We start from the raw sequence: 26,761 nt of genomic DNA on the forward strand, positions 1-26,761 counted from the left end.
AGAATACTGGAGTGGATAGCTTATCCCTTCTCCAGCAGATGTTCCTGACCCAGGAATCAAACTGGGGTCTCCTGCATGGCAGGTGGATTCTTTACCAACTGAGCTATCAAAATACCAGTGGCATTTTTTTCAAAAAATGAGAACAAATAATTTTTATATTTGTATGGAAACACAAAAGACCCTGAATAGTTGAAACAGTCTTGAGAAAGAAAAACAGAGCTGGAGGAATTATGCTCCCAGTCTTCAGCCTATACTACAAGGCTATAGTTATCAAAAAAATATGGTACTGGCACCAAGTACTGGCACATAGATCAACAAAATAGAATAGAGAGCCCAGAAATAAACTCGCACACTTAAAATCAGTGAATCTACAACAAAGGAGGCAAGAATATACAATGGAGAAAAGGTAGTCTCTTTAATAAGTGGTGCTGAGAAACCTAGACAGCTACATGTAAAAGAATTCTCTAACACCATATACAAAATAGACTCAAAATGGATTCAAGACCTAAATGTAAGACCATATACTATAAAACTCCTAGACGAAAACATAGAACACTCTTTTTGACATAAATCACAGCAATATATTTTTTGATCCACCTCCTGAAGCAAAGGAAACATAAGCAAAAATAAACAAATGGGACCTAATTAAACTTAAAAGCTTTTACACAGCAAAGGAAACCATCAACAAAATGAAAAGATAACCTACTGAATGAGAGAAGATATTTGCAAATGATATGACCAATGAAGGGATCATATCTAAGAAATGTAAATGGCTCATACAGTATGGCCGAAACCAACACAATATTGTAAAGCAATTATCCTCCCGTTAAAAATAAACAGCTCATACAACTCAACATCAAAAAACCAAACAACCTGATTAACAAATGGGCAGGAGACTTGAATAGACATTTTTCCAAAAGGAAATGCAGATGGCCAACAGGCACATGAAAAGTTGCTCAACATCACTAATTATTAGAGAAATGGAAATGAAAACTACAATGAGGATCATCTCACACACATCTGAATGCCATAATCAAAAATATTATTTATTATAAATAATAAATGCAAGGCAGGGTCTGGAGAAAAAGGAACCTTTGAATACTTGGTGGGAATGTAAATTGGTGCAGCCACTGTGGAAAACAGTATGGTGGTTTCTCTAAAAACTAAAAGTAGAACTACCATGCTGCTGCTGCTACTGCTAAGTCGCTTCAGTTGTGTCCGACTCTGTGCGACCCCATAGATGGCAGCCCACCAGGCCCTGCCATCCCTGGGATTCTCCAGGCAAGAACACTGGAGTGGGTTGCCATTTCCTTCTCCAATGCATGAAAGTGAAAAGTGAAAGTGAAGTTGCTCAGTTGTGTCCTACTCATAGCGACTCCATGGACTGCAGCCCACCAGGCTCCTCCACCCATGGGATTCTCCAGGCAAGAGTACTGGAGTGGGTTGCCATTGCCTTCTCCAGAAGTACCATATGACCCAGCAATTCCACTCCTGGGCATATATCTGGAAAAAACAACCCCAAAACACTAATTCAGAAATGTACACACACCCCAGTGTTCATAGCAGCATTATTTACAATTGCCAAGAGATGGAACCAACCTAAGTGTCATCAACAGATGAATAGATAAATAAAATATGGTGCGTGTGGGTATATAATGGAATAGTACTCAGCCATAAAAATAAAATTTTGCCATTTGCAGCAACATGGATGGATTTGGAAGGAAATGGCAACCCACTCCAGTATTCTTGCCTGGAGAATCCCATGGACGGAGGAGCCTGGTGGGCTACAGTCCATGGAGTCACAAAGAGTCGGACATGACTGAGCAACTTCACTCACTCACTCATGCTAAATTAAATAAATCAGACAGAGAAAGACAAATACTGTATGATAATCACCTACATGTGGAAACTAAAAGCAACAAACTAGCAAATAAAACAAAAAAAGAAGCAGAATCAGAGATAGAGAGATCAAACCAGTGGTTACCATAAGGAGAGGGAAGAGGGGAGGGGTCACATAGGTTATTATGGGGTTATATGAAATTGTGTGTGAAACTTCTGAAAATTGCAAAGCACTATAGAATTTAAAGATTCATTCAATTAAAAATAGTCTATTAAAAAAAAAGAATAGCCAGTAAACCCTGACAAAAAGACACCTATAAGGGGGGACTAGCCCTAACAGATATTAAAATATCTTTAAAGCCTAAATACACTGAATTACAACACTGTGATACTGGCACAAATACACCAGTAGAATAGAATACAAATTCCAGATATGGACCCAAGTGTATATGAAAATATCTGATAGAGGTAGTATCGCTAAACATTGAGGCAAAAAGATAGAGAGTTATTTTTTTTTTTAATCATGCTGGAACAACTGGGTAGCCACTTGTTGAAGAAAAAAATTTTCATCAGAATTTCGCAATCTTGGCACTACTGACATTTTGAGTCTGATTATTTTTTGCTGTGGGAGCTAGCCTATGCACTGTAAGATGTTTAGAAGCATCCTTGGCCTCTATACACTAGATGTCAGGAGCACTCCTTCCCCTAGTTTTGACAGCCTGAAATGTCTCCAGATACTGTTACATCTCCCCTGGTTGAGAACCATTTAATTAGAGTTATACTTCACACCTTATACAAGATTGAACTCCAAAGGGATCAGAGACCTAAACATTAAAAAATGCAGCCATACAAGTACTATTACAGAGTAGGGGTGAATTATTCTTTGCCCTTGGTCTAGGAAATGGCTCTGTAACTCTGACAACAGAGGCAATAAAAGAGAATACTGATAAATTTGAACATTAACTTTTTTGCATGCTGAGACACCATAAACAAAGTCAAACGATAACCAAAAACTGGGAGAATATATGTGCAACGTATACCATAGGGAAAAAGGACTGATATCACTAATAGATAAATATCTCTTAAAAATGAGGGACAAAGAAAGGAACAAAAATCTGGTAGAAATGTGGGGGGAAAGCCTTGAACAGACAATCCAGAAGAAAACATGAAAACGTTTATTAAACTTAGGGAAAATTGTTCAAACTCATAATTAGAGAAATACAAACAATACAGATACCATTTATCACCTATTAGATTAGGAAAACGGAGAAGGCAATGCCACCCCACTCCAGTACTCTTGCCTGGAAAATCTCATGGATGGAGGAGCCTGGTAGGCTGCAGTCCATGGGGTCGCTAAGAGTCGGATATGACTAAGCGACTTCACTTTCACTTTTCACTTTCATGCATTGGAGAAGGAAATGGCACCCCACTCCAGTGTTCTTGCCTGGAGAATCCCAGGGACGGGGGAGCCTGGTGGGCTGCCGTCTATGGGGTCACACAGAGTCGGACACGACTGAAGTGACTTAGCAGCAGTAGCAGCAGCAGATTAGGAAAAATTAAACAATATGACAACATACTCTATTCCATTGGTGTAATTGGGGAGAAAACAGGTGCTCACAAATATTGCTGGTGGAAATGCAAACTTTTTGGACAGCCTATCTGGAAGGGAATTTGGCGATCTCTAACACAACCACATATGCACTCACTTTCTGCCCTAGAAATCTTGCTAAACCTTCACCTCCAATAATACAAAAAGATTATTCATTGCAGTGTTGTTTACAGTTATGAGATACTGGAAACAACCAAGGCGCCTATAAACAGATGGATATATTTAAGAGGTATTTATTCATTAATGATATTAGCCCTTTTTCTGTGGTTCTTTACATGTAGTGATGGAATACACTACAGGACATCCACATAATGAAGTACTATGCAGCTGTAAAAAAATATTTTATGAGCTAATAAGGAGTGCTTTCCAGGACATACGTTTAAGGGACAAAGGCAAAGCCCAAAAGAGTGTCTACAGTATGCTACCCTTCATGTTACAAAGAAGGATATATAAGAAAATATGAAGGTATCTACTTATTTGTGTAAAAGAAATAGTCAATTCTGCTATAGTACCACGTAGCCATCTTTATAAATCTTCACATTATGCAGAACTTCACAAAAAAATAAAAAGGTTTATGGAGAAAACAGAGCACAACACTCAAAACATTCTGTCACACACACATACACAACGATAGGAACCTAATAAAAGTAGCACAGGTTTACACGTGTGAAATGGTTAAGAAATGCATAATACAATAAATATGTCACTTTCCCTAGAAAAGGCCCTAAAGTGTGCTTGTGGCGCGGGCGTCAGGAGAAGGGGGAGACGCAGGGGTGCCTGAAATCAGAAGGCAGGCTGCAGTACCGGATGGTGATGAGCATGGCTGCTAAGTCAAAGGGGGAACCAAGGGGGCTCAGAGATGATTGAGGTGTGCATTTTGTGTTTTTCCACAGTTCAGGTCAGCTGGGTCAGTTCCTGCGTTCACCTAGAGCTTCTCGTGCACGAAATTGTGCATAAACAAACACAAAATTCATGCTAAGCTCAGATTGTTCTCTAAGATAGCACTCATGCTGGGACAAACTTGCTTTTTCAAAACAAGAGTTACGGCAAAACCGACTATACAGGAGAGAGAAACCAGAAACGAATGGGACGGGTTTACCAACAGGGCGTGGGTAGGAATGGGGTAGAAAGCGTGGGGGATGGGAAGGAGGTAGCAGGGTCAAGGGAGCATGTCTTTGAGTATATTTTGGGGAGCTCTAACTCTTAGAACCCAAGTAATCTTTCACACGAATGCATGCATGCTAAGTCACTTCAGTCATGTCTGACACTTTGCGCTCTTATGGACCATAGCTTGCCAGGCTCCTCTGTCCATGGAGTTCTCCAGGTAAGAATACTGGAGTGGGTTGCCATGCCCTCCTCCAGGGGATCTTCCCAACCCAGGGATCGAACCCGTGTCTCTTATGTCTCCTCCACTGGCAGGTTCTTTACCACTAGTGCCACCTGGGAAGCCCCAGTGTATCACATACCCAACCTGATAAATAAATAATTAACATCAGCCCGAACGTAAAGAGAAGCCAAAATGGAAAACAGGCAATAACAAATAAACCTAACTATATTTATTACAAATGAATATCATAACCACACCAAAGGAGATGGGGAAGAAAATAGCTAACCTAAGTAACTTTGGAAAAACCTATGTTTATTTTGTTGTTTTGTCTTAATCATAAATATTTATTGATGGACGGATGAATATAATTTTAAATAGAAGAATAAGGCACGGCCAAGGATTTAAACAGTATGCTATTACTGCTGAAAGAGGGCAAAGCCATAAACTTAGGAACTTTAAAAATTCAAGTCAAAGAGCCTCTGAGGTGCTGCATAGATGCTTATCAGACAGTTCTCCCCTTGTAAACAATTCCTGTGTTATATCACTTCATCAGAAAGTCAGAATGATACAACAGAATTCCTCATTTGTTTGTACTTGAGCGATCTCACCCAGCCACTCCTCTGTCCCCCATTCCTTTCCTTTCTCTTTGCAGTGGTGTTCTTTGGCCATTCCTTTCCTAAAGAATTGCTTCTTCCCAAGCAAGGAAGCACACAATGAGTCAGAGAAAATCCACCAGTTCAGTTCAGTTCAGTCACTCAGTCGTGTCTGACTCTTTGAGATCCCATGGACTGCAGCACGCCAGGCTTCACTGTCCACCAACTCCTGGAGCTTGCTCAAACTCATGTCCATCGAGTTGGTGATGCCATCCAACCATCTCACCCTCTGTCGTCCCCTTCTCCTCCCATCTTCAATCTTTCCCAGCGTCAGGGTCTTTTCCAATGAGTCAGTTCTTCGCATCAGATGGCCAAAGTATTGGAGTTTCAGCTTCAGCATCAGTCCTTCCAATGAATATTCAGGACTGATTTCCTTTAGGATGGACTGGTTGGATCTCCTTGCAGTCCAAGGGACTCTCAAGAGTCTTCTCCAACACCACAGTTCAAAGGCATCAATTCCTCAGTGCTCAGCCTTCTTTATAGTCCAACTCTCACATCCATACATGACTACTGGAAAAGCCAAAGCTTTGACTAGACAGACCTTTCTTGGCAAAGAAATGTCTCTGCTTTTTAATATGCTGTCTCGGTTGGTCATAACTTTTCTTCCAAGGAGCAAGTGTCTTTTAATTAATTTCATGGCTACAGTCACCATCTGCAGTGATTTTGGAGCCCAAGAAAATAAAGTCTCATACTGTTTCCATTGTTTCCCCATCTATTTGCCATGAAGCAATGGGACCGGATGCCATGATCTTAGTTTTCTGAATGTTAAGTTTTAAGCCAGCTTTTTCACTCTCCTCTTTCACCTTCATCAAGAGGTTTTTTAGTTCTTTGCTTTCTGCCATAAAGGTGGTATCATCTGCATATCTGAGGTTATTGATATTTCTCTCAGCAATCTTGATTCCAGCTTGTGCTTCATCCAGCCTGGCATTGCACATGATGTACTCTGCGTAGAAGTTAAATAAGCAGGGTGACAATATACAGCCTTGACGTACTCCTTTCCTGATGTGGAACCAGTTCATTGTTTCATGTCCAGATCTAACTGTTGCTTCTTGACCTGCATACAGATTTCTCAGGAGGCAGGTAAGGTGGTCTGGTATTCCCATCTCTTTCAGAATTTTCCACAGTTTGTGGTGATCCACACAGTCAAAGGCTTTGGCATAGTCAATAAAGCAGAAGTAGATGTTTTTCTGGAACTTTCTTGCTTTTTCAATGATCCAACAAATGTTGGCAATTTGATCTCTGGTTCCTCTGCCTTATCTAAAACCAGCTTGAACATCTGGAAGTTCACAGTTCATGTACTGTTGAAGCCTGGCTTGGAGGATTTTGAGCATTACTTTGCTAGCGTGTGAGATGAGTACAATTGTGCTGTAGTTTGAGCATTCTTTGGCATTACCTTTCTTTGGGATTGGAATGAAAACTGACCTTTTCCAGTCCTGGGGCCACTGCTGAGTTTTCCAAATTTGCTGGCATATTGAGTGCAGCACTTTCACAGCATCATCTTTTAGGATTTGAAATAGCTCAACTGGAATTCCATCACATCCACTAGCTTTGTTCGTAGTGATGCTTCTTAAGGCCCACTTGACTTCACATTCCAGGATGTCTGGCTCTAGGTGAGTGATAACACCATCGTGGTTATCTGGGTCATGAAGACCTTTTTTGTATAGTTCTTCTGTGTATTCTTGCCACCTCTTCCTAATCTCTTCTGCTTCTGTTAGGTCCATACCATTTCTGTCCTTTATTGTGCCCATCTTTCATGCTCAAGAGAGCATGAAATGTTCCCTTGGTATCTCTAATTTTCTTGAAGAGATCTCTAGTCTTTCCCATTCTATTGTTTTCCTCTATTTCTTTGCATTGATTGCTGAGGAAGGCTTTCTTATCTCTCCTTGCTATTCTTTGGAACTCTGCATTCAAATGGGTATATCTTTCCTTTTCTCCTTTGCCTTTAGCTCCTCTTCTTTTCTCAGCTATTTGTAAGGCCTCCTCAGACAACTATTTTGCCTTTTTGTATTTCTTTTTCTTGGGGATGGTCTTGATCACTGCTTCCTGTACAATGTGATGAATCTCTGTCCACACTTCTTCAGGCAATTTGTCTATTAGATCTAAACCCTTGAATCTATTTTGCACTTCCACCATATAATTGTAAGGGATTTGATTTAGGTCATACCTGAATGGTCTCATGGTTTTCCCTAGTTTCTTCAATTTAAGTCTGAATTTGGCGATAAGGAGAAAATCCACCGCAGGCAGATATATGAACAAACAGATTTAGGTGTTAGGATGGCAACAGCCTTTTGGGGTGAGGTCTAAACTAAGCTGATTTTGGCAAAGAAGCTGCTCTGACTCCTGGCTTGCTGAAAGGTCTACAGTGCTACCTCAGCTTGTGCCAACACTGCCAGACTCCTTGATTCTAAGCAATTACCAGTGGAGGGAGGAAGCCAGCGGAACCGGACAGCTAATGTAACAATATAGTCAGTGCTCTGAACCTCTACTGGGAGCCGACTGTGGCTTCTGACCTAATTATTTGCCAAGTGCAAAAACCTTGAGGATACTAAGGACAATCTTGAAATCCCTTGGACAGGATGAATTAGGCCTCTCCATAACTCTTTCCACTGGAAACATGCAGTGAAAGACATTCCAGGGCGTGCAGTACCAACTTGTATAAAGCATGCTGCAGAGGTGGGGACACAAGAGGCTCTCTTGTTTGGAGAGTCTGAGGCAGACTGTCAGGGCGGCTCCTCTGCTTGTGACAATGCCCCAAAGCTGAGCAGACCAGCAGGCATGTGGCTATTTTCTGAAGAAACAACACTGTACTAACGGGTACCCACAGAGTAGCCACCCTTCGTGTGCAGAATCAGAGGCCAGAGGTCAAGCACCCATGGCAAGCCACCTGGAAGACTTGGCTCGACACCTCTCAAGAAGTATGTCTCCCTCCAGCAGCCCTTTGATGACAGAGCAGAGTGCAAGGGACAAACAGATGGTCACATTCTTCTGAGACAAGTGTTGGTTCCCAGAATGCTCCTGGGGAGACAACGTCCCAGAGCCTCATTTATGAGCAAAGGTAAATAAAAGCTGCCATGCCACAGAAGCATCCTGTCAAGTTAGACATATATTTAAGAGAGGAGATTTGGAGGCATGACAAAGGGCATGCAGACTGAAAGATCAAGGCAATGGATGACTGGGTGACAGAGAAACAGGAAGCAAAGGCCACGTGGAAAAGGCCAAAGTTGCATGCTGAGGAGGGACAGTGGGGTAGCTACGGTCTGTATCAGTAACAGAGATCGCCTGGCTGCTTCTTGGCTTGAGTCGCTCTCTCAGTTTCTCAGACTGGATGGATGTGTAGCATTCAGCAGCATAACTGGGGGACGGTGGTGATATTTATAAAGGGGGAACTGGTGAATGGATACTGAACAGAAATGAACTGGGCATGCCGTTCTGGAACGCAGTGTGTACACCAAAGGGAGGTTGCCGTAGTATCTTGGATAGATAATAGGGGAGAGGGAGGGCTGGGCGACAGGAGGGCTCTCACGTCCAGTTCTTAGATACTAGAGAGCAGGGAACAGTCTGGTCTTGGACTTTTAGTCAAGAAATTGGATGCTCACTTTCTGCTTGCCGGTTCACCTTCTCCAAAGCCTCAACAAATTCTTCAAACGATATGGCACCATCCCTCTCTAGATCAGCCTCCTGAATGGTCCTGTCTGTGATGCCACCCAGCTGCTCATCCGAGACATTCACTCCAGCCATCATGCAAAGAACCTGGAATAGCTCATTGTGGAAGATTTTGTCATTTTTATCCAAATCATATAGTCGAAAAGCAAAGTACAGTTTTTTGCTTCGGCTGTTAAGTGGTTCTGGTCCATTCTTATCTTTGCACTTTGCACTATCTTCAGTGGGTCAGAAGTGAGTCAAAGATTTTATGAAGCCATGGAAGCCTGCCTGATCTTTTCCCTCTGGAAAGAAGCCACTGATGAGCCAGTCCCTGAATGGCTTGATGACAAGTCCTAGAATCCACTGGAAATCTTCCCAGCTGAGGGTCCCATTCTCACTTTTGTCCAGGCTGCTGAACTGGCTGTAGAGGTAGTTGATTTGATTGTGGGAGAAGCAGGTCTCTGTCTTGATCCTCCTCAAGCTCTTCCCTCCACAGTGACGTGGAAGCCTGAGACCCCATTCGTACATGACAGCTCCTCGGGGAGCCCCCACACCTTTAGAAACAGTGTAGACTAAAGACAAAAGGAACTGTACACAAATATTATACTTTAGTTGGTAAATTTTTTCTTTACAAGAGAACGAGTTAGAAATTCTGAAACTACCTTTTGTGTATACTAGGATTGAACAAATACTTTGTGGATGATTAGAGTTTGTCACCTTTGGAGAAAGGAGTTCCAAGTAAGAAAGAGGGACATCAAGAATCAATCCCTTGGTGTTAGATTAGAATCTAAAGTACCACTATAAATTCATACATGTATTTTCACACACACACACACACACACACACATACATATGCAGGTAGTTAGGCACAAAATATGTGCACATATGCATTTATGAGTATTCAAACGTACTTCCTAGCTCTGTCATCTGAGAGTGCCTTAGAAGTAATGACACTCTGGTAACATTTAAGCATATCTAGTGCCTAGAAGGAGAAGGCAATGGCACCCCACTCCAGTACTCTTGCCTGGAAAATCCCATGGATGGAGGAGCCTGGTGGGCTGCAGTCCATAGGGTCGCTAGGAGTCAGACACGACTGAGCGACTTCACTTTCACTTTTCACTTTCAAGCATTGGAGAAGGAAATGGCAACCCACTCCAGTGTTCTTGCCTGGAGAATCCCAGGGACGGGGGAGCCTGTTGGGCTGCTGTCTATGGGGTCGCACAGAGTCGGACACGACTGAAGCGACAGCAGCAGCAGCAGCAGTGCCTAGAACTTGCTTCTAAATACCACTCTGTAATAAAAAGAAACCAGGACTCCTTTCCAGGTCTGGGCTGGGGAAAATAGAATGCAAGCCTGGAATATCTTGAGAGGCCAGAAAGCAAGAAAGTTCTAAAATAATAATAATGCCATGTGAAAAGGGCATAGGAACCAACTTGAAGGAGCTCCTAATGGCCAAATCTGGGACAGTAAAATAATGATAGTAATAGATTATAAGACACAGCATAAAAGAAATATCCAGAAGTCTATACTGACATAAGTAAACTGGGATGAGTAAATAAATATATTGGGGTGAGTAGCTATTCCTTACAGAAGAATTCTAACTAATAAATGTAGAAATAGTGATGGAAGGTGTTTTAAATCACCATTTAGCCAAATGTGACAGCAAAAGTTTTTACAGGCAATATGTATGGATGTGAGAGTTGGACTATAAAGAAAGCTGAGTGCTGAAGAATAGGTGCTTTTGAACTGTGGTGTTGGAGAAGACTCTTGAGAGTCCCTTGGACTGCAAGGAGATCCAACCAGTCCATCCTAAAGGAGATCAGTCCTGGGTGTTCATTGGAAGGACTGATGTTGAGGCTGAAACTCCAGTACTTTGGCCACCTCATGCGAAGAGCTGACTCATTGGAAAAGACCCTGATGCTGGGAGGGATTGAGGGCAGGAGGAGAAGGGGACGACAGAGGATGAGATGGTTGGATGGCATCATCGACTCGATGGACGTGGGTTTGGGTGGACTCTGGGAGTTAGTGATGGACGGGGAGGCCTGGTGTACTGCAGTTCATGGGGTCGCAAAGAGTCGGACATGACTGAGTGACTGAACTGAACTGAATCACTGGATGCTAAAATAGTTGGGTTATTGTACTGAGAAACAGGATACTTGCATAGTTTCAAAATTTCTCCCCACAAGATACTTGTTGATTATAAAGAGAAACTAGTAACTTGAGCTGCAAATATTGGGCAGACACAATCTTAACCCAGGTATCAAAGTTAACATCAGCAGTAAAAAGGCATGCCTCTGCATGAATCCCCTGACAGGAAGCACTGAGATAACACTTCTGTGGGGTTCTTGCCAAAAATTAGTAACTTCAATCTAATCACAAGACAATGTCCAACTTGAAGGACATTCTAGAAAATAACTGGCCAGTACGCTTCACAAGTATTAAGGCCACGGAAGGCAAAGACTGAAGGACTATCACAAACTGAAGGAGACTAAGCAGATTTGACAGCTAAACCCAATGCGAGATCCTGGATTGAATCCTGGACCAGAGAAATGACATTATTGGGAAAACTGATAGAATCCAAACAAGGTTACTGTATTAGTTAATAGTATTTATCAATGTTAATTTCCTGGTTTCAATAAGTATACTATGGTTATGTGAGATGTTAACATTAGGAAAACCTAGATAAGGATTACATGTACTCTATTTCTTGGTGACTTCCCTGTTAAGTTTAAAATTATTTCAAAATATAAAGTTAAAAATAAATGTATACTCTTAGACATAGATATTTCACAGTTGAGACCTACACCCCAATGCCTATGACACATATATGGCTTCAGGAAAAGGTAAGTTCAACCAGGAAATGCTTAGTACACAGTTTATTTACTTTAAATAGCAAAATTTAGATGGCCTCAAAAATCTACTCTCAGATGATGAGAAGTTGCCATGGTATATGACACTTTGGCCCCTAATGTACCATCATGGCATAGATTCCCATTTCAGAGTGTGGAGTAAGTTTGTCAGAGCAGTTCACTCTGATCCCTTGCTGAATGCTTATCTGTTCTCATCAGTCAAGACCCCTGGTCCAGGCTCAGATCTGCACACACTTGGAATGTTCACATATTCTTCCCCTATACAAACCTAAGGCAGGCATTCCCAAGAAGGTTACAACACTCTTTCCCACATAGTCCCCGCCACCCCAACTGATCAGAATCAGCATTTGAGCTGAACAGTCTATTGGTGCATTTGGCCTGCAGTCAAGTCTCCAGGACTCTTGGAGTCTACGTTCCTGCCTGGATTCCGCTGTCTAGATAGACAGGCATGGAAGTCAGTCTTCTGCAAATGTGGGAAGAGGCTCCAGCAGTCTCACCAAGTATCCGTCTTCAAGCCTCCCCAGCGATGCAGGGCATGATGTCAAATGGGCTCTGTGGTATGGGATGGAGATGCTTGCTATGAGATGGCAGAGGTTTATCAGGTTCCAGAGAAACAATGAGACCTAAATCCTTATCATCAGGGTTGACAGTTAACTTATTCCAATCATGTTCACAGTAATATTCTTTGTCAGACTTGATACAATGAACCAGGAAAGAACATCTGAGATTCTTTGTCATTTCATAGCCTGATAGTAGTTTCCTTACTTACCACACTGTGGCATCCAGGGATATTAAAAATAAGAATCTGTCAAATCCTACTTTTCTTTTTACTAAGGGGGTGCATTTGAAAGACGGGGGCATTCCAACAGGCTTATTCAGAAGTAAACGGAGGACATCATTCAAATTCTGGCCCACGCCCCTTTGGTCGTAGTCCAAAGCTATAAATAATAACCATATTTATTCTTCCTTTTTTTATCAAGAAGAAAAAAAATCAGCCTTATCAGAAGGCAGCTTCTGAGAAAAACTCATCTAGCTCACAGAAGAATTAGAAGGCTGAGAATGGAGTTTTGAGCCATAAGAGATTAAAGACCAGAGTTGGCAGGAGGGGTGTTTTCAATACTATTTACTTGCCCTGGTGATAAAGAGGTACAGGCTGCTTCACCCTCTCCCCCATCCCCAGCTCTGTCTTCTCTTATCCAGTCTCTCCCTTCCTTCCCTTTCTTAATGCATTCACATTGGGGATTTCAGTATTCTACTGGTTTGTAAGAGTTGAGACTAAGAAATGCTACCACGCCTTTCCTTTGCTATAAAAGAATTACACATACCACAGTGTCCTAGACAAGTCTTATTTTGCTTTTACAAAATATCTTCATAGTTTTGCAAGCTTTCTCAGAAGTATTCTGTTGTTTTATGACCTGTCTCAATAAGGTACTGTCTGTAGAAGTCAAGTCTGTCTTGCTTCAGCTTAGGTATTTCCCTTTATCTCATCTAGTTTGCTCCTTTAAACCAGTTAAGAAAAATTTCTAACTTTGGTATGAGAACCTTTGACATACAAATTCTTTCCTAAACCTAAGCCTTCTATTCCTCCATTCTGCCTAAAGAAATAATTTCAAATCCTTAATCCAGCTACTCTCCAGCCTCTGTACAATCTGGTCCTATCCTACCTTTCCAGATGGATTTCCCACAGATCCTTCATGCAGACCAAACTCCATGTGCTTCTCTAGAAAATATCCTGCACTCTCAAAGCAATATTGCCACTTGGAATGCCCTCTCCCCTACTGTAGCCTCTTATTTATTCCTTCACTTTGAAGTAAGTACTAGGAGGATACAAAAATGAATGAGACATAATCTCTGCCATCGAGAGTGCATGACTACTAGAGGAAATTATATGGTATTGAATGTCAGGTGTTAATACCTAACTGGTGTAGAGTGTTAGAATGGAGTCAATTGTTAGGATTAAACTTCACGGTAAAGGAGCATTTGAGAAGACCTTGAAGGATGGGGTGCAGTTTTGAAAAGGATTACAGGCTGAGGAAGCCACAAGGGTGAGCACACGGAGGCAGGAGAAAATGGAGTGCATATACATGAATTTTGAAGTTTGGTTTGGCTGCAGTAGTTCAACAGACCAGATCCTGAAGGATCTTGCGTGTCGGACTAAAAAGTTTGAATGTATTCCATAGGCAAGGGAAATTACTGAAGGGCTCTGGGCATAGAAATAACATGATCACAAAGAGCAGTGCTTTATGAAGATACGAGGCTCTGTATGTACAGGATTAATTTCCTCCATTTCTAAAGCTTCCTTCATAGTATCTCAGGGAGAGAAAAGCCTGGCTTGAGTTTCAAATCTAAGACTGGAAGAGTGGTGATGCCTCACACTCTCCTCTTCACTCACCCGTTTGGTCTTCACAGCAGGTAGACAGATCTGGGAAACTGGCTGTAAGTAGTTTGTGACTTTGTAGCTGCTATTCCAATACGGTATTTTTCTTGGAGCATGTTCACACAGCACCTGGCATGTGGAGTGACCCCAGCAAATACTTTTTTCCCTCTATACCCATTTTCAATGGCCATTAGAAGCAGTTAGCTTTTGACACTATGTCAGCTCCCCTGCTCTCCGCCACAAACTGCAGAGAGCATTAAAATCTTGACATCCCATGGAGCATCACATTTGTTCATATTTTCCTCCTTTGACTGAGGAACTGGAAGTAGCAAGCACTTCAGAGGCCTCAGACATCAGCAAGCCAGGAGCCAATGCTAGGGACCTTATCAGTCAAGGTCCAGTCAGGAAAACAGAAAGCGCACAGTTATTTTAAAAGAGAGAAGGTATTATGAGACTGGCATGGCAAATGGGAAACTGAGGTAACACAGAGACAGCAACTGCAGAAAGCGGCTGACACTCTGAGGGCAAAAGCTAAGAGGGAGCAGCTGGCACAGAAATGTTTGCAGAGTCCTGGCAGTACCAGCGCAGAGTGTGGAAGGATAGGCTTGGAACTGACAGACACAGCTTAAGAGCCAGCACGATAGCTAAGGAGAGCATTAGCCAATGAGTCTGGTTTATATTCAATATTGTGAGTAACAAAGAAAATTCCCTGTTGCAGACTTTAGTTTCTTTCTTCGTAAAACATTACCCTGGCTGTGGAACAGCCAATAAAATTACTTGTTTGTACACATCATTACAGAACATTCTCAGGTTGACATTCTCTTGCATGCCTGAGACATTGCATTGTTCAAAGTATAAGCAGACAATAAGATACTAATACTACTCACAATAAAAAGGAACAAATTGCTGATAATACAATAACTTGGCTGGATCTCAAAGGCATAATGGGTGAGTGAAAGAAACCAGTCTCAAAAGGTATGACCCATTTATATGATACTTTCAGAAAGACAAAACCATAGTAATGGACGACAGATGAGTGGTTGCCAGGGGTAGGAGTCGGGGGACTTTGCTGGGATGATGGAAATGTTCTGAATCCTAAGTGTGCTAGGATTACAGCAGTCCATGCATGTGATAACATTCATAGAGCTGGAATTTGAAAAGAGCCAGTTAAAAAAAAGGAGGAACTTCCCTGGTGGTCCAGTGGTTAAGATACCCCGCTTCCACTGCGGGGCAGGCATGGGTTCAATCCCTGCCCAAGCAACTAGATTCTGCATGCCGCATGGTGTAGCCAAACAGTTTTTTTAAAAAAGAAAAAAAGTGGGGGGAGGGGTAAAGAAGCAACATGCATAGCTTGTGTGCGAGAAGGTTGGCTTTTTTTTATTTTGCTGTGGTAAAGTCAAATAGGACCCTACCCAGATTTTGCCTGAGTCACAAGGGGCATGTGTCCCTCAGCAGGAGACCAGATGCGCAAAAGCTCTTCAGTCAGTGGGGCTGAGGCGACTGAAGCCCCCGGCTCAGCCTCAACCTTGGAGCCCCCAGCCAAGGGTCGGGCACAGAGGGTGAGGGTGGAACCTGAGGGCTGTGCTGAGTCTCATGCTGCCAGCTCCTATGGTCTGGGGAAGTTATTTGTGCTGTTTGCAGCACTTCAAAGCCTGGCCTGCTTCTCCCCCACTCATGTCTTTATTTGGTGCCAGCAACCTTTGAGGATGGATGCTAAGTGGCCCTGGGCAGTGACCCCACTAATTGGCAAAGCTAGCCACCAGGGAGGAAGAAGGTCCTCACTGGCAGCAACCTCACAGTGACTGTGGTCCGGTGAGCCTTGTTTTGTGCTCTTCCGGACAGGCCATAGCACTTCCTGTGAATAAACAACAGAGCAGCGGTGGGAAGCATGCCCTGCCTCCCCCAGTCTCCCCATAGCCTTCTTTTCCATCCACGAGAATACTTTCCACATATGCTTCAAAACATCATTTTAATGTGCTCTGTACATTTAAATTACTTCATTAATAGGACTCCATTAAACGAAGGGTTGTTGAACTTTGAAATACACGTCATTTTGCATTCCATCACGCTGAGAATTTTTGTTCAGTTCTAGCTGAGATCAAAAGGAGAGCGATTCTCTGTGGTTCCACAGGGTCTTTCAGGAAGCCTCTCTGAGAGGGACAAATGCACCACTGCCGTTCAAGCTCTGCTCCCTAGGAGCAGATCTCATACACAAACTATCAGTCTATCAACGGTATGTGATTCAAAAGTGAATGAGCAGGTACTCCTTTGTATCTGGCTTCTTTCACTCCACATGCTTTTTTGGAGGTCAATATTATGTGTATCAATAGCATGCTCTTGTTTATTACTGTGTAGTATTCCATGGTATGAATATAGTACTCCACAACTTGTTTATCCATGCTGCTGTTGGTAGTTATTTCTAGTTAGGAGTTTTTGGGGGGGCTTTTATGAAAAAACCTATTATACATATCTCTGTGAAAGGCTTTTTGTGGACACTCATATTTCACACTTCCATATACTTAGAGAGAGAATTAAAAGGTAGACACGGTCTGCAAATAAACACTGGAGAGGGTGTAGAAAAAAGGGAACCCTCCTACAGTGTTGGTGGGAATGTAAATTGCTGCAGCCCACTATAGAGGACAGTATGGAGGTTCCTTAAAAAACTAAAAACAGAGGTACCATATGATCTAGCAATCCCACTTCTGGGCATGTATCTGAAGAAAACTCTAATTCCAAAAGATACATGTACCCCAGTGTTTATATCAGCACTATTCACAATAGCCAAGACATGGAATCAACCTAAATGTCCATCAACAGATGAATGGAGAAAGATGTGGTATGCACACACATGTACACACACAATATGGAAAATTACTCAGCCATTAAAAAAGTGAGATGCTGTCATTTGCAGTAACATGGATGGACCCAGAGATTATTACACTAAGTAACCAAGTAAGTCAGACAGAGAAAGACAAATGCTATATAATATCATTTATGTGTGGAATCTAAAAAATAATACAAATAAACTTATTTACAAAGCAGAAACAAGATTCACAGACATAGAAAACAAACTTATGATTACCAAAGGGGAAATCAGAGGGAGGGATAAATTAGGAGTATGGGATTAACAGATACACAGCCTTATATATAAAATAGATTTAAAAAAAACAAGGATTTACTGTACAGCACAGAAAACTATATTCAGTATCTTGTAATAACCTATGATTTAAAAGAATATGAAAAAGAATGTATTTGTGTATAACTGGATCACTTTGTTATACATCTGAAACTAACAGTATTGTAAATCTATACTTCAACGTTTTAAAAGTAAAAAAAAATTTTTAAAAGGTAGACACTTGTTTAAGTTCATGTGTTTAAGTTCAGACACTACTAGTCTCTGAAGTGGCTATACCACTTTCAGTTCTCCCCAGCAATTTGTGAGAGTTTGAGTTGCTTTACATCTTTGCCAACACTTGGTATTATTAATCTTTTACATTTTAGCCCCTAGTATATCACTGTGGTTTTCACTTGAATCTTCCTGATGAGAAATGATACTGAGTGCCTTTGCATATGTATATCAGCCTTTTGTAAAGTGCTTCGCAGGAGAATTGAGGAAGTGGTGGTGCCAATATCAGGGAACAGAAATAAACGTATGACTTGGAAAAGCAGACGTGACAAGGATAAGGCCATTTTTCCCAGTGTGAATATTTGTATGTGTGCTTTAAATAGACATTAGTGTATAGAGTGGTTAAAAGAAGAACTCAATAGGCACCTATTCCTAAATATCTTCCTCTTAGCCTACAAACCACTGTCCAGAATTCTGCTTGAGAAATTTCTTTCTTTGGGTTTATCACCAGGAGTTCTCAGCATGGAGATGTGAGCTCGTCTGTGGGCTTCTCTCCAGCTTCACAACTGGCCAGGAGAGTGATGTGAAGGCTTTGGGTATGTGAGGTGCTGCATTCAGGCCCTCTGGGGAAGTATGAAGGCCTTGCTTTGCCTGGTAGAGTGTGATTATGAGGGAGAGACCAGGAAAGGGACAGGGAGAGCCTGGGATGGGCCCTAGACTTTGACTTACCTCATCCTTTCGTTTTCCCCATGGTTGTACACTTTGGTAAAGGTTGGAGTGGAGAAGAGAGGAAAGAGAGCAGCACAGTATGAGTTTAACATGATGTTATTAAACATTCTGGGAAGATAGGAGGCCAGTGTCAGCCAGCAGGAGACTTTGGGACAGTCTCAAGGGAATAACAATGCTGTGTAATTGTAGCAGCGAGAGTCATATGTGAAGAAGGTATGCCAGACGCCTTTAAGCCTTTCAGAAAGATCACAGCACTTCCTATTTGTGTACAACACATACACACACTCCAGTGAAGAAAAATCTGAGGCAGACAAGTTCCCCTCTATCTCGCAGACAGGCCATACTCCGTGCAGAAATGCAGACTCAGTCTAAGGACAACAAGTCCCAGGGCAGGATGTGAATAAGATTTCAGATCACCTTACCTCACTAGGAGCCCAGAGTGGCTTGCAGTGGACAGTTTTGCTGTATTCAAATGTGCCGCATTGATTCTCTAGTAAACATTTCTCGTGTTTAAGACAGCATGATAGTAATAAATCAGCTCTGAAAGTTGACTGCTCTAAATGCCATGTGGTATCGGTTAGATCACAAACCAAAGCCAATTTTTCAAAACATTTCCTGCTGGAATACCCACAGCATTTTAACAGATGTCTTCTGGAAAGTTTTGAAGCAAAACAAGCCCCCATCAGCATATAAAATAAAACTGAAAAAAAAGTAAACTGTGGGTAGATTGTTTTTTTCTTTTGGCAGTAAGAGAAAGATAGGAGAAAGTCTTGAGATCTTTGGAGAAATACTTGTTCATAGCCATGAAAGTGTAGAAATGAACTTTTTCTCACACACACCCCACAAGAGAAATTGGGGTTTTGGAAAATATTCTTTCATTATTCACGAAAAATACTTCTTTGACAGCTGTTGAGTATGATGTCTGTTATTTCTTATTCTGAACACTGGTTACAACTCCAGCTCTTGTTGAAGCAATTCCACAGGAAGCCAGGGAAAGGGTCTGAGGCTGTAACTGATGGGGCCAGCAGGGACAGAAATGCAGCAAAAGCATCAAAGAAGCATCTTTTGTCAGGGACAAGATGACTGGTGGTGGCTGATTCTAAAATGGTGCAACACGGAGTCTGAGGCCTCTCAAACTTAGTGGGAAAGCCACAGTGGAAGCCTGCAAAAGGAAGGGGAAACACTGTATGAACTACTGTATTTGCCATAGAAAAACCTAATCAGAAATAATCCAAATGATTTTAATTCCTTTGACCAAGAAAGAGGAAGGTCTAAAACATTATGCTAAGGCAATTACTAAGTCATGGCGAGAATATAACCACAGCCCATGTGAATATTATGAACTTAAATACTCTACATAGACAGACCATCTGCAGGGCCTTGCATGCTTGTGTCTAGGTGGTGGAACCAAAGAACACAATCCTTACACACACAAGCTCAAAAGTACCTAGTTTCAGCCCTCGCAAGCTGGAGGCTGGAGCTACTATCAAAGGAATAGATCGTACACCTGAAAACTAATACAATATTGTAAATACTGCAGTTTAAAAAAGGAGTGGAGAGGCTGATTAGCTGAGAAGGAATCTTCTGTGGCGTATAACCCATGGAAACCTCGATTTAATGATGGTGGCCAGAACTGAACAGTCAGAGCTCTCTCTGGACGTTCCATCCTTAGTCATTCCCAGGTGTCACCTCATGCTTGTTTAATGGGATGGGGGCGTTTCTCAAACAGCTGAGAAATAAAAATCACTCCTCATCCTTCATTCCCGGAAAAAAATATTCAACAGGAAAACTAAGGAGATTTAAGACAAACTACCAAAATTACTCTATTATTATTAATCACTAATATATTTTCTGCCCTGCTGCTTCCTGCTGTGTAATTTTTTGAAATCCTTTCATGAGCACTTTTGGTTTGGTTTCTTGCAAACAGGTTCGATTTCCATGTAGGTTTTGCATTCAGGTTCCTTTTCTCCTGCTTCCATGAGTTCTCTGTTTTGCACAGTCCAGTGTCTTACTTGAGACCTGCATGTCACTACCTATGATTGATTCTTATGATAGAGCCCAGTTAGTCTCTGTCCACATACACCACATCTTCAAAACAATCGCTTTCAATGAGGGAGCCATGGACTCCACAAAACTACGTCCTTAAATAAGATCTAGAGCAAAGTTAACTGGGCAGGAGGAGATGGCTTTTGCTTTGCTTAGACGTTAATGAGCAACCCTGTCAGTTAAAATTTACAAACTTAGAATAGAATTAGACCTGGAGTGTTCCTCCCCTCTGAAACACGTCTGCCACAGGCTCAAGAACTAGAACTGCGTACACCAATGCTAAGCCTCTGATGAAACCAAGAGTTGTTTGTGGTTTTCTCTATTTTTTGCCTATTTGCCTTAAGATGGTAAGTACCCTTGGAGTCTGTGGTGTCTGCTTCCTTCTGAGATATTGAACATGACCCTGACTTTATTTGGGTTTCCCATCACTGTTAAGACACAAAGAGCTGGTATCATTCAAATACGCAAATAATTTGTTGAGCTCTTACAAATGAGGAGGCATTTTGCTGGCATCATGGATAACTGAAAGGAAAGTTAAATATGGCGCCTGACCTCTAGAAATTAATAACCTTAATAGATGAAAAGACACATCCAGAGATAATTCATGTTACATTAAAGCAATATTGTATGCCAAATGCTGCACTAGAGGGCTAATTGAATCCAAAGCTAACATGGTTCAGAGTTTAAAAGAGTTTCACTGTCCTTCTCAGTAGATCTTGAAAAGGGGATTCTGGTTACTAGATTGTTCTAACAGGATTGCCTATGTGATTTGTGGGGTCCAGTGCAAAATGAAAATACAAGGGCTCATACTCAAAAACTTAGAGTTTCAAGATAGCAACAGCATTAAACCAAGCATGGAGTCCTTCTGAGTGTGGGGTCCTATATGACTGCACAGGTCACATGCCTGTGAAACCGGCCCTGTCTTCAAATACAGTCTATGAATATGAGGAAGAGGCAAATTTTGAGGAGTCCAGTGGAGGAAATTATACACAAGACGTTTTCTTCCAAACAGTTCACAGGAAAATAAACTCACTCTAAGAAAATAACTTGGTCTTTCCCAAATTAGCAAGTGGGACTGGGATCTGAAAGGTATCAAGTTACAGTGTACAAAGATAATTTCACAGCTACTTCATAGCTACAAAGTGAGGATAATAATAATAGGTAACAGTATCCGACAGCTAACATGTAGAACTTATTAAGTGCCATGATTCTTCTAAGCCTATTATATATATTTACTCATTTAACTCTCAAAATGGCCCTGAAAGGCAGATACTATTCTTTTCCTACCTTAAGGATGAGAAAACTGACCTTAGTACTCCTGGTCACACAGCAAATAAGAGGTAGAACCAGGATTCGAACTCAGTCTAGCTCCAGAATTTGTGCTCTTAACCACACCATGCTGCTGCTTATAAAACAATGATGCATTCAGAAAGAAGGAAGGAAGGAAAGAAGTTATCCTGGTATATTCATTCATTCATATCATAGATTTGGCTTAACTGGACTGTGTGTTGTGTGCATATTTTTAATTTTCTCTTTTTTTTTTTTGCATTTCATGTTCATAGTTTAACAGCACCCGTTCGCCCTCCCCCACTGAATGTTGCCACATGACCCCATGGAGTAGAAAGGTACTGGTTTTGAGAACATTCCGTCACAGCCTATCCCATTCTCTCTATACACTGTCATTTTCTTCTCTCTTTCTTTATGGAAAACTGTTATTTCTAACTAACCAACAGGTATTCCTTTAAATCAGTTTAAAGAGTAGTATTTTCCTAACTTGAATTAAATAAAATATAAAGCAGACAGTAATGTCATTGGCTGTTCTATCCCTCTCCCTGCCCCAGTTGCATGAAGGCTCTGTTTAAAGCCTCACCTAATGACATTCCTGGACTTTGTAGTTCAGAGAAAAGAAATTTCAACTTGCCCTATATTTATCAGAACTGTAAAGGTTCAGCTTCTCAAATAAAAAGAGAACAGGACAAAAGGATTCTCTGGCAGCCAATTGTCCCTGTCACCGTTAAATACAAAGTGCTTTTGGCTGCCGGTCAGAGACTGTAGTCAGGTCACTATTCCTTCTTTGTTTCCCAGTCCATTGTTATTCAAGGAAGGAATCGCCTACAAAATGTGGCCTCTGGTGTGTGTGTGTGTGGCGGGGGGTGTCTCTCCAGCTCCTGCTCTCTCCCCCTCTCTGTCTCTCTTTCTGCACGCACCAAACTTTTTTTTTTCCTTTTTGGAAGTTACCTAGGAAACAAAGTCTTTTGTGCTCCAACTTTATTTGAGCTATTCGCTTCGCTGGGAATCTGTACAAAAGCTGAAGAGAGAAAGAAGGTTGCAATGTTTTGCTAACAAACTCTCATGGCGAACACATTTTTCTCAAGGGGGTAATCATATCCTGTTGGGTGTGTTGGGGGGCTTTGCAGATACCTCTGACAAGGTAAGCAAATGCTGGGGGTTAATTTAAAATAAGTGGCTCTGGAATCTTCTCTTTAAGGGGACTTGAGGACAGTTCACTTGACGATATGTGAAATCCTCTGAGTCAACAGGGTGTGATGCTTCCAAATGTGAGGATGAGAATTTATTGAATGATCCTGATTTTTAGCACAGAGTATTATTAAAACATAACTGGAATAAGAGGGGAAAATGCTTATTTTATACAGCCACCTTCCTGCCAATTGTGGAAAGAAAGAAAACTAGGTTCAGTGGTGAAAACAGTCTTTTAATAATCTGGTTTAGAAGCCCAACCCTGAAATCTAACTTGGGATGGAGCCTTTTTAAAAATCTGGGCTAGGAGCCCAACCCTGAAATAAAAGTTAGACAATATTAATATCAATCAAAGGTTTGGATGGAGAATTTTCAAACATCACATGGAAGTCAAGGTCTTTAAATACACAGCTGGAAGAAAAGCTTCACATACAAAGGTGAAGGAAAATAAGACTGTTTTACTCTTCCGAATCTGAAGAGGAAACCCACTTGAGTCTTTCCCTCCAATAACAGAATTTGTATTTTCCACTATCAATGGTGGGAGGAAGTTCTTCACTTTTGTTTTTCCATGTGTATAGTGTTGGAAAACTGCATTTTTAAATATCATTCACAAATGCTATCAACCTGCAGTAAAATTAACTCCTCTTATTTGAATCTGGCCTCTCAGATTAGGTCAGCTCGTCCTTCTGATGATGTGTTCTGGAATGTCTCCTGACTCCAGGCTTTCTGGCCACTTTTCCAAACCTTTTCAAGGGCATCTAAATCATCCTCTGTCTGTGATCCTAGTCACCTAGAGCTTTCAAGAGTTTGAGTAAGAATTTATGGGGAGACAGATATCCAGAAAGTGAATCTACCTCTCAGCAGGTTAGAGACTCACATCTTTCTTCAGTTTCAAGTTTGGGGATTTCTGGCTACCTGGTCTCTCCTCTTAATTCTCTTTGACCTGAAAAGCATGTTTAGCCAATTTTTTTTTTCCTTTGTGTTGCTTGACTGTTGAAATTATAACTTTCAATTAGTTGTGCTTACTAACTATGCCTAGGAATTCTTCGTTTGACCTGAAAGCTTATTTCTGACCTCATTTTTCTTAACTAAACTCTGAAATTTCTTATATGTGTGTCTGTGTATAAACTCTGAGAGCTGAGTCTGAACGTACTTTGTTTGCAGTCCCATCCCCCAGAGGATGAAGATACAGATGTCATGTTAGGGCAAAGGCCGAAAAACCCAGTACACAATATCCCCTCCACACTGGACAAGCAGACCAACTGGAGCAAAGCGCTGCCTCTCCCGACGCCAGAGGAAAAGATGAAACAAGATGCCCAAGTGATTTCTTCCTGCATTATTCCCATCAACGTCACTGGTATTGCTCTGTTCGTTTCCTTTGGGGCAGTCAGGTCAGAATATTCAGTGTATTAAATATGGTCAAAGCCTGTACTGGTGGGAGTACCAGTTAAGAATACCACTTTATAAACAAATAATACCTTTTTCATCAGGACGCAACCCAGAAGATGTTCAATATGCTTTTGTCAGGTTTTGAACATCAATTTGCATATGTTCTGCTGGGCTGCTTGTTATGTAAATGATAGACAGTTTTTTTCTGGGGAAAAAAAAAGTCACCAAATAGCTCTCTGGCCAGAGCTGACTGAAATAATGGAGAAAGCGGCAGTGATTAATCATATGGTAATGATGTGAGGCACTGCCAGAGAGAAAGCAGCAAGCCCCAGATTTCTAAAACTTCGAGTAATGATCCTATAGATCAACTATAAAATCTTACTTTCATGCTTCCTTGGATGGAGGTAGGCTTGTTTAAAAGATCATTTAGACTTCTGCACTGCTTTTACTGATTTTTGACCTAAAAATACATGGATTCATAGATGAAGGCTGAATTCTGCTCTAAACCCAGCAAGCCTGTCTTCTGTTCACCCTCTGCTTTTCTCCTCCTGTGTACTGAAAGTTGGGATATTAGTCTAAGTCAAAGGCAAGCCTGTGTGGACTTTTCTTGGAAAATTTATTGGCAGCAATTGAAAAATTCAGAATTGGTGATTTTCCAATGTGGTAGCCTTAGCTGTAAGCGAAATGTTGCTGTAAAACAGTCTCACTTTCAAAGATGGAAATTAAATGATCTATCCATTGGGGTTTCTTTAAGCATCTCTAATAGTTAAATTCTAACTTACGTTGAGAAGCTCAAAATGGCCATTTTATGACTGACTTCCATCCTGGTAACATGTAATAACTGAAGATTGTATGTTGTTCAGGATGCATTTTGGACATGGCCATTACTAACCTCACTCAAATTTCTCTCATATAAAGTGGGGAGCAAATGATGACCAGGTATCAGGGTGGATACTGTTTTCTTCCTGACAAGTAGGAGTTCTAGTTGATTGGCTGATTGTGAGCTGGGAGTTAATTTTCCTGATGACCTATTCAACTTGTAGGATAAATTATCCTAGAGATGTACACTTTATCTGATCTCCATAATCTAAATGAGATGGCTGTCAAAATTGATCATTTTGGCATCCTCTTAAACTAACTTTCAGTTCTGGAAACATCTGATTATTAGCAGCACCTGCTTTCTTCATGGCACTGTAAGTAAAATTTTGTTTTCAAATTTAGTCCTTTGATTATAGGTCTTGTGATTCAGGAAAATGAAAGATCTTTCCTTCTGCTTTATTTCAGGAACTCTCAGGCTCAAGCCTAGATTATATGTTGATTTCAAGAACTTTAATGAGAAAGTTGTCAATTATGTCCATATGACACAAAATATCTATGTCTGTAATGTAATTATTATGATTAGAAGGAAGGATTTTAATCTCTGGTTGGAACTAAAAAAGGAAAATTTCATTAGTATGAATTCTCTGATAGCATTTGAAATTATTCATCATATGGTATCTCATTCAGATTTTTCAACATGAGTTCTAGAAACTGTTATTACTGTGAAGCTAAGCAGAACTCAAGCCATTTCATTACATAACCGAACAAAGGTTTAACAGACCATCCTGCCCCATGTTCAACAATCAGGATACATGAAGAGGCAACCAGATTCCAAAGCACTTTTGGCATATGGCAGTTCAAGTTCCTCACCTCCTGCATCATTCTAGTTTTGAAAGGGCTGCATTAGTGTGTCAAGAGACCATGGAAAGAGAAACTAATGAGAATCATGGTTTGCTTCCTGTATTTACAAAAGAAAACAGACACATGTGTAAAGACTGGGAATTTCAGCTTTACTGACAGTTGGTACAGAAAGTAGGTCCACTTAAGTGAAGAAGTGGGGACTGCCTTGTATGTTTTATTGATGAGACACTGTTGCTAAACCAAAAGGTGTCCAATTTAGGTAGCAGAAGAAATAGGCAGTTACATGATGATTTTAAAAACACATCTCTAGGTTGTTGTTTTCCTCACAGGTGGTGGTGGTGGTGTGTGTGTATATGTGTGAGAGAGAGACAGAGACAGACAGACAGGTGGTATATTTGTCTGTCTGTGCTGTGCAAAGATATCCACTTCAGAAAGCCCAGAAAGAGACCAGTAAGTAACTAAAGGTTGTAGAAGTCCTTAAGGAGCCATTTCTGTGTGAGAATGATTCTTTGATGTTATTTTTCTCTCCTCTGTCTTTTAATTTTCCTTCTTGGCTTGTTACTTTTGGCAGTGCAAGCTATTGTGGCGAGCTGCATTTAGAAGTAAAGCTTAATGTACTATAGCATAATTTAAATAAGAGCTGAATAAGGGCTCCCTTATATTTGTTTACAGGCTTAATCCAAACTCTTCCTTCCTTCCAATCAATAAATATCATTGTGTTTCAAGCAAATGAAAATTTGTTTGCCATTCCTAAAGGCTAATGAGACCTATTTGTG

General features: G+C 41.1%; 1 protein-coding gene and 1 pseudogene across 50 annotated transcripts in view; one reads left to right on the forward strand and one right to left on the reverse strand.

The window, feature by feature from the left end:
• Positions 1-26,761, forward strand: part of NHS (NHS actin remodeling regulator) — a 505,180-nt gene that overhangs the window by 466,606 nt on the left and 11,813 nt on the right. For all 50 annotated transcript variants that reach the window (XM_055564127.1, XM_055564142.1, XM_055564128.1 and 47 more), the window contains 2 exons: positions 22,001-22,063; positions 24,081-24,273. In XM_055564127.1, the coding sequence (XP_055420102.1) occupies positions 22,001-22,063; positions 24,081-24,273 (256 nt within the window). The remainder of the gene's footprint in view (positions 1-22,000; positions 22,064-24,080; positions 24,274-26,761) is intronic.
• Positions 9,005-9,590, reverse strand: LOC129639461 (calcineurin B homologous protein 1-like; annotated as a pseudogene).

This window comes from Bubalus kerabau, chromosome X (assembly GCF_029407905.1).
Source record: "Bubalus kerabau isolate K-KA32 ecotype Philippines breed swamp buffalo chromosome X, PCC_UOA_SB_1v2, whole genome shotgun sequence".
NCBI classification, from domain to species: domain Eukaryota; kingdom Metazoa; phylum Chordata; class Mammalia; order Artiodactyla; family Bovidae; genus Bubalus; species Bubalus kerabau.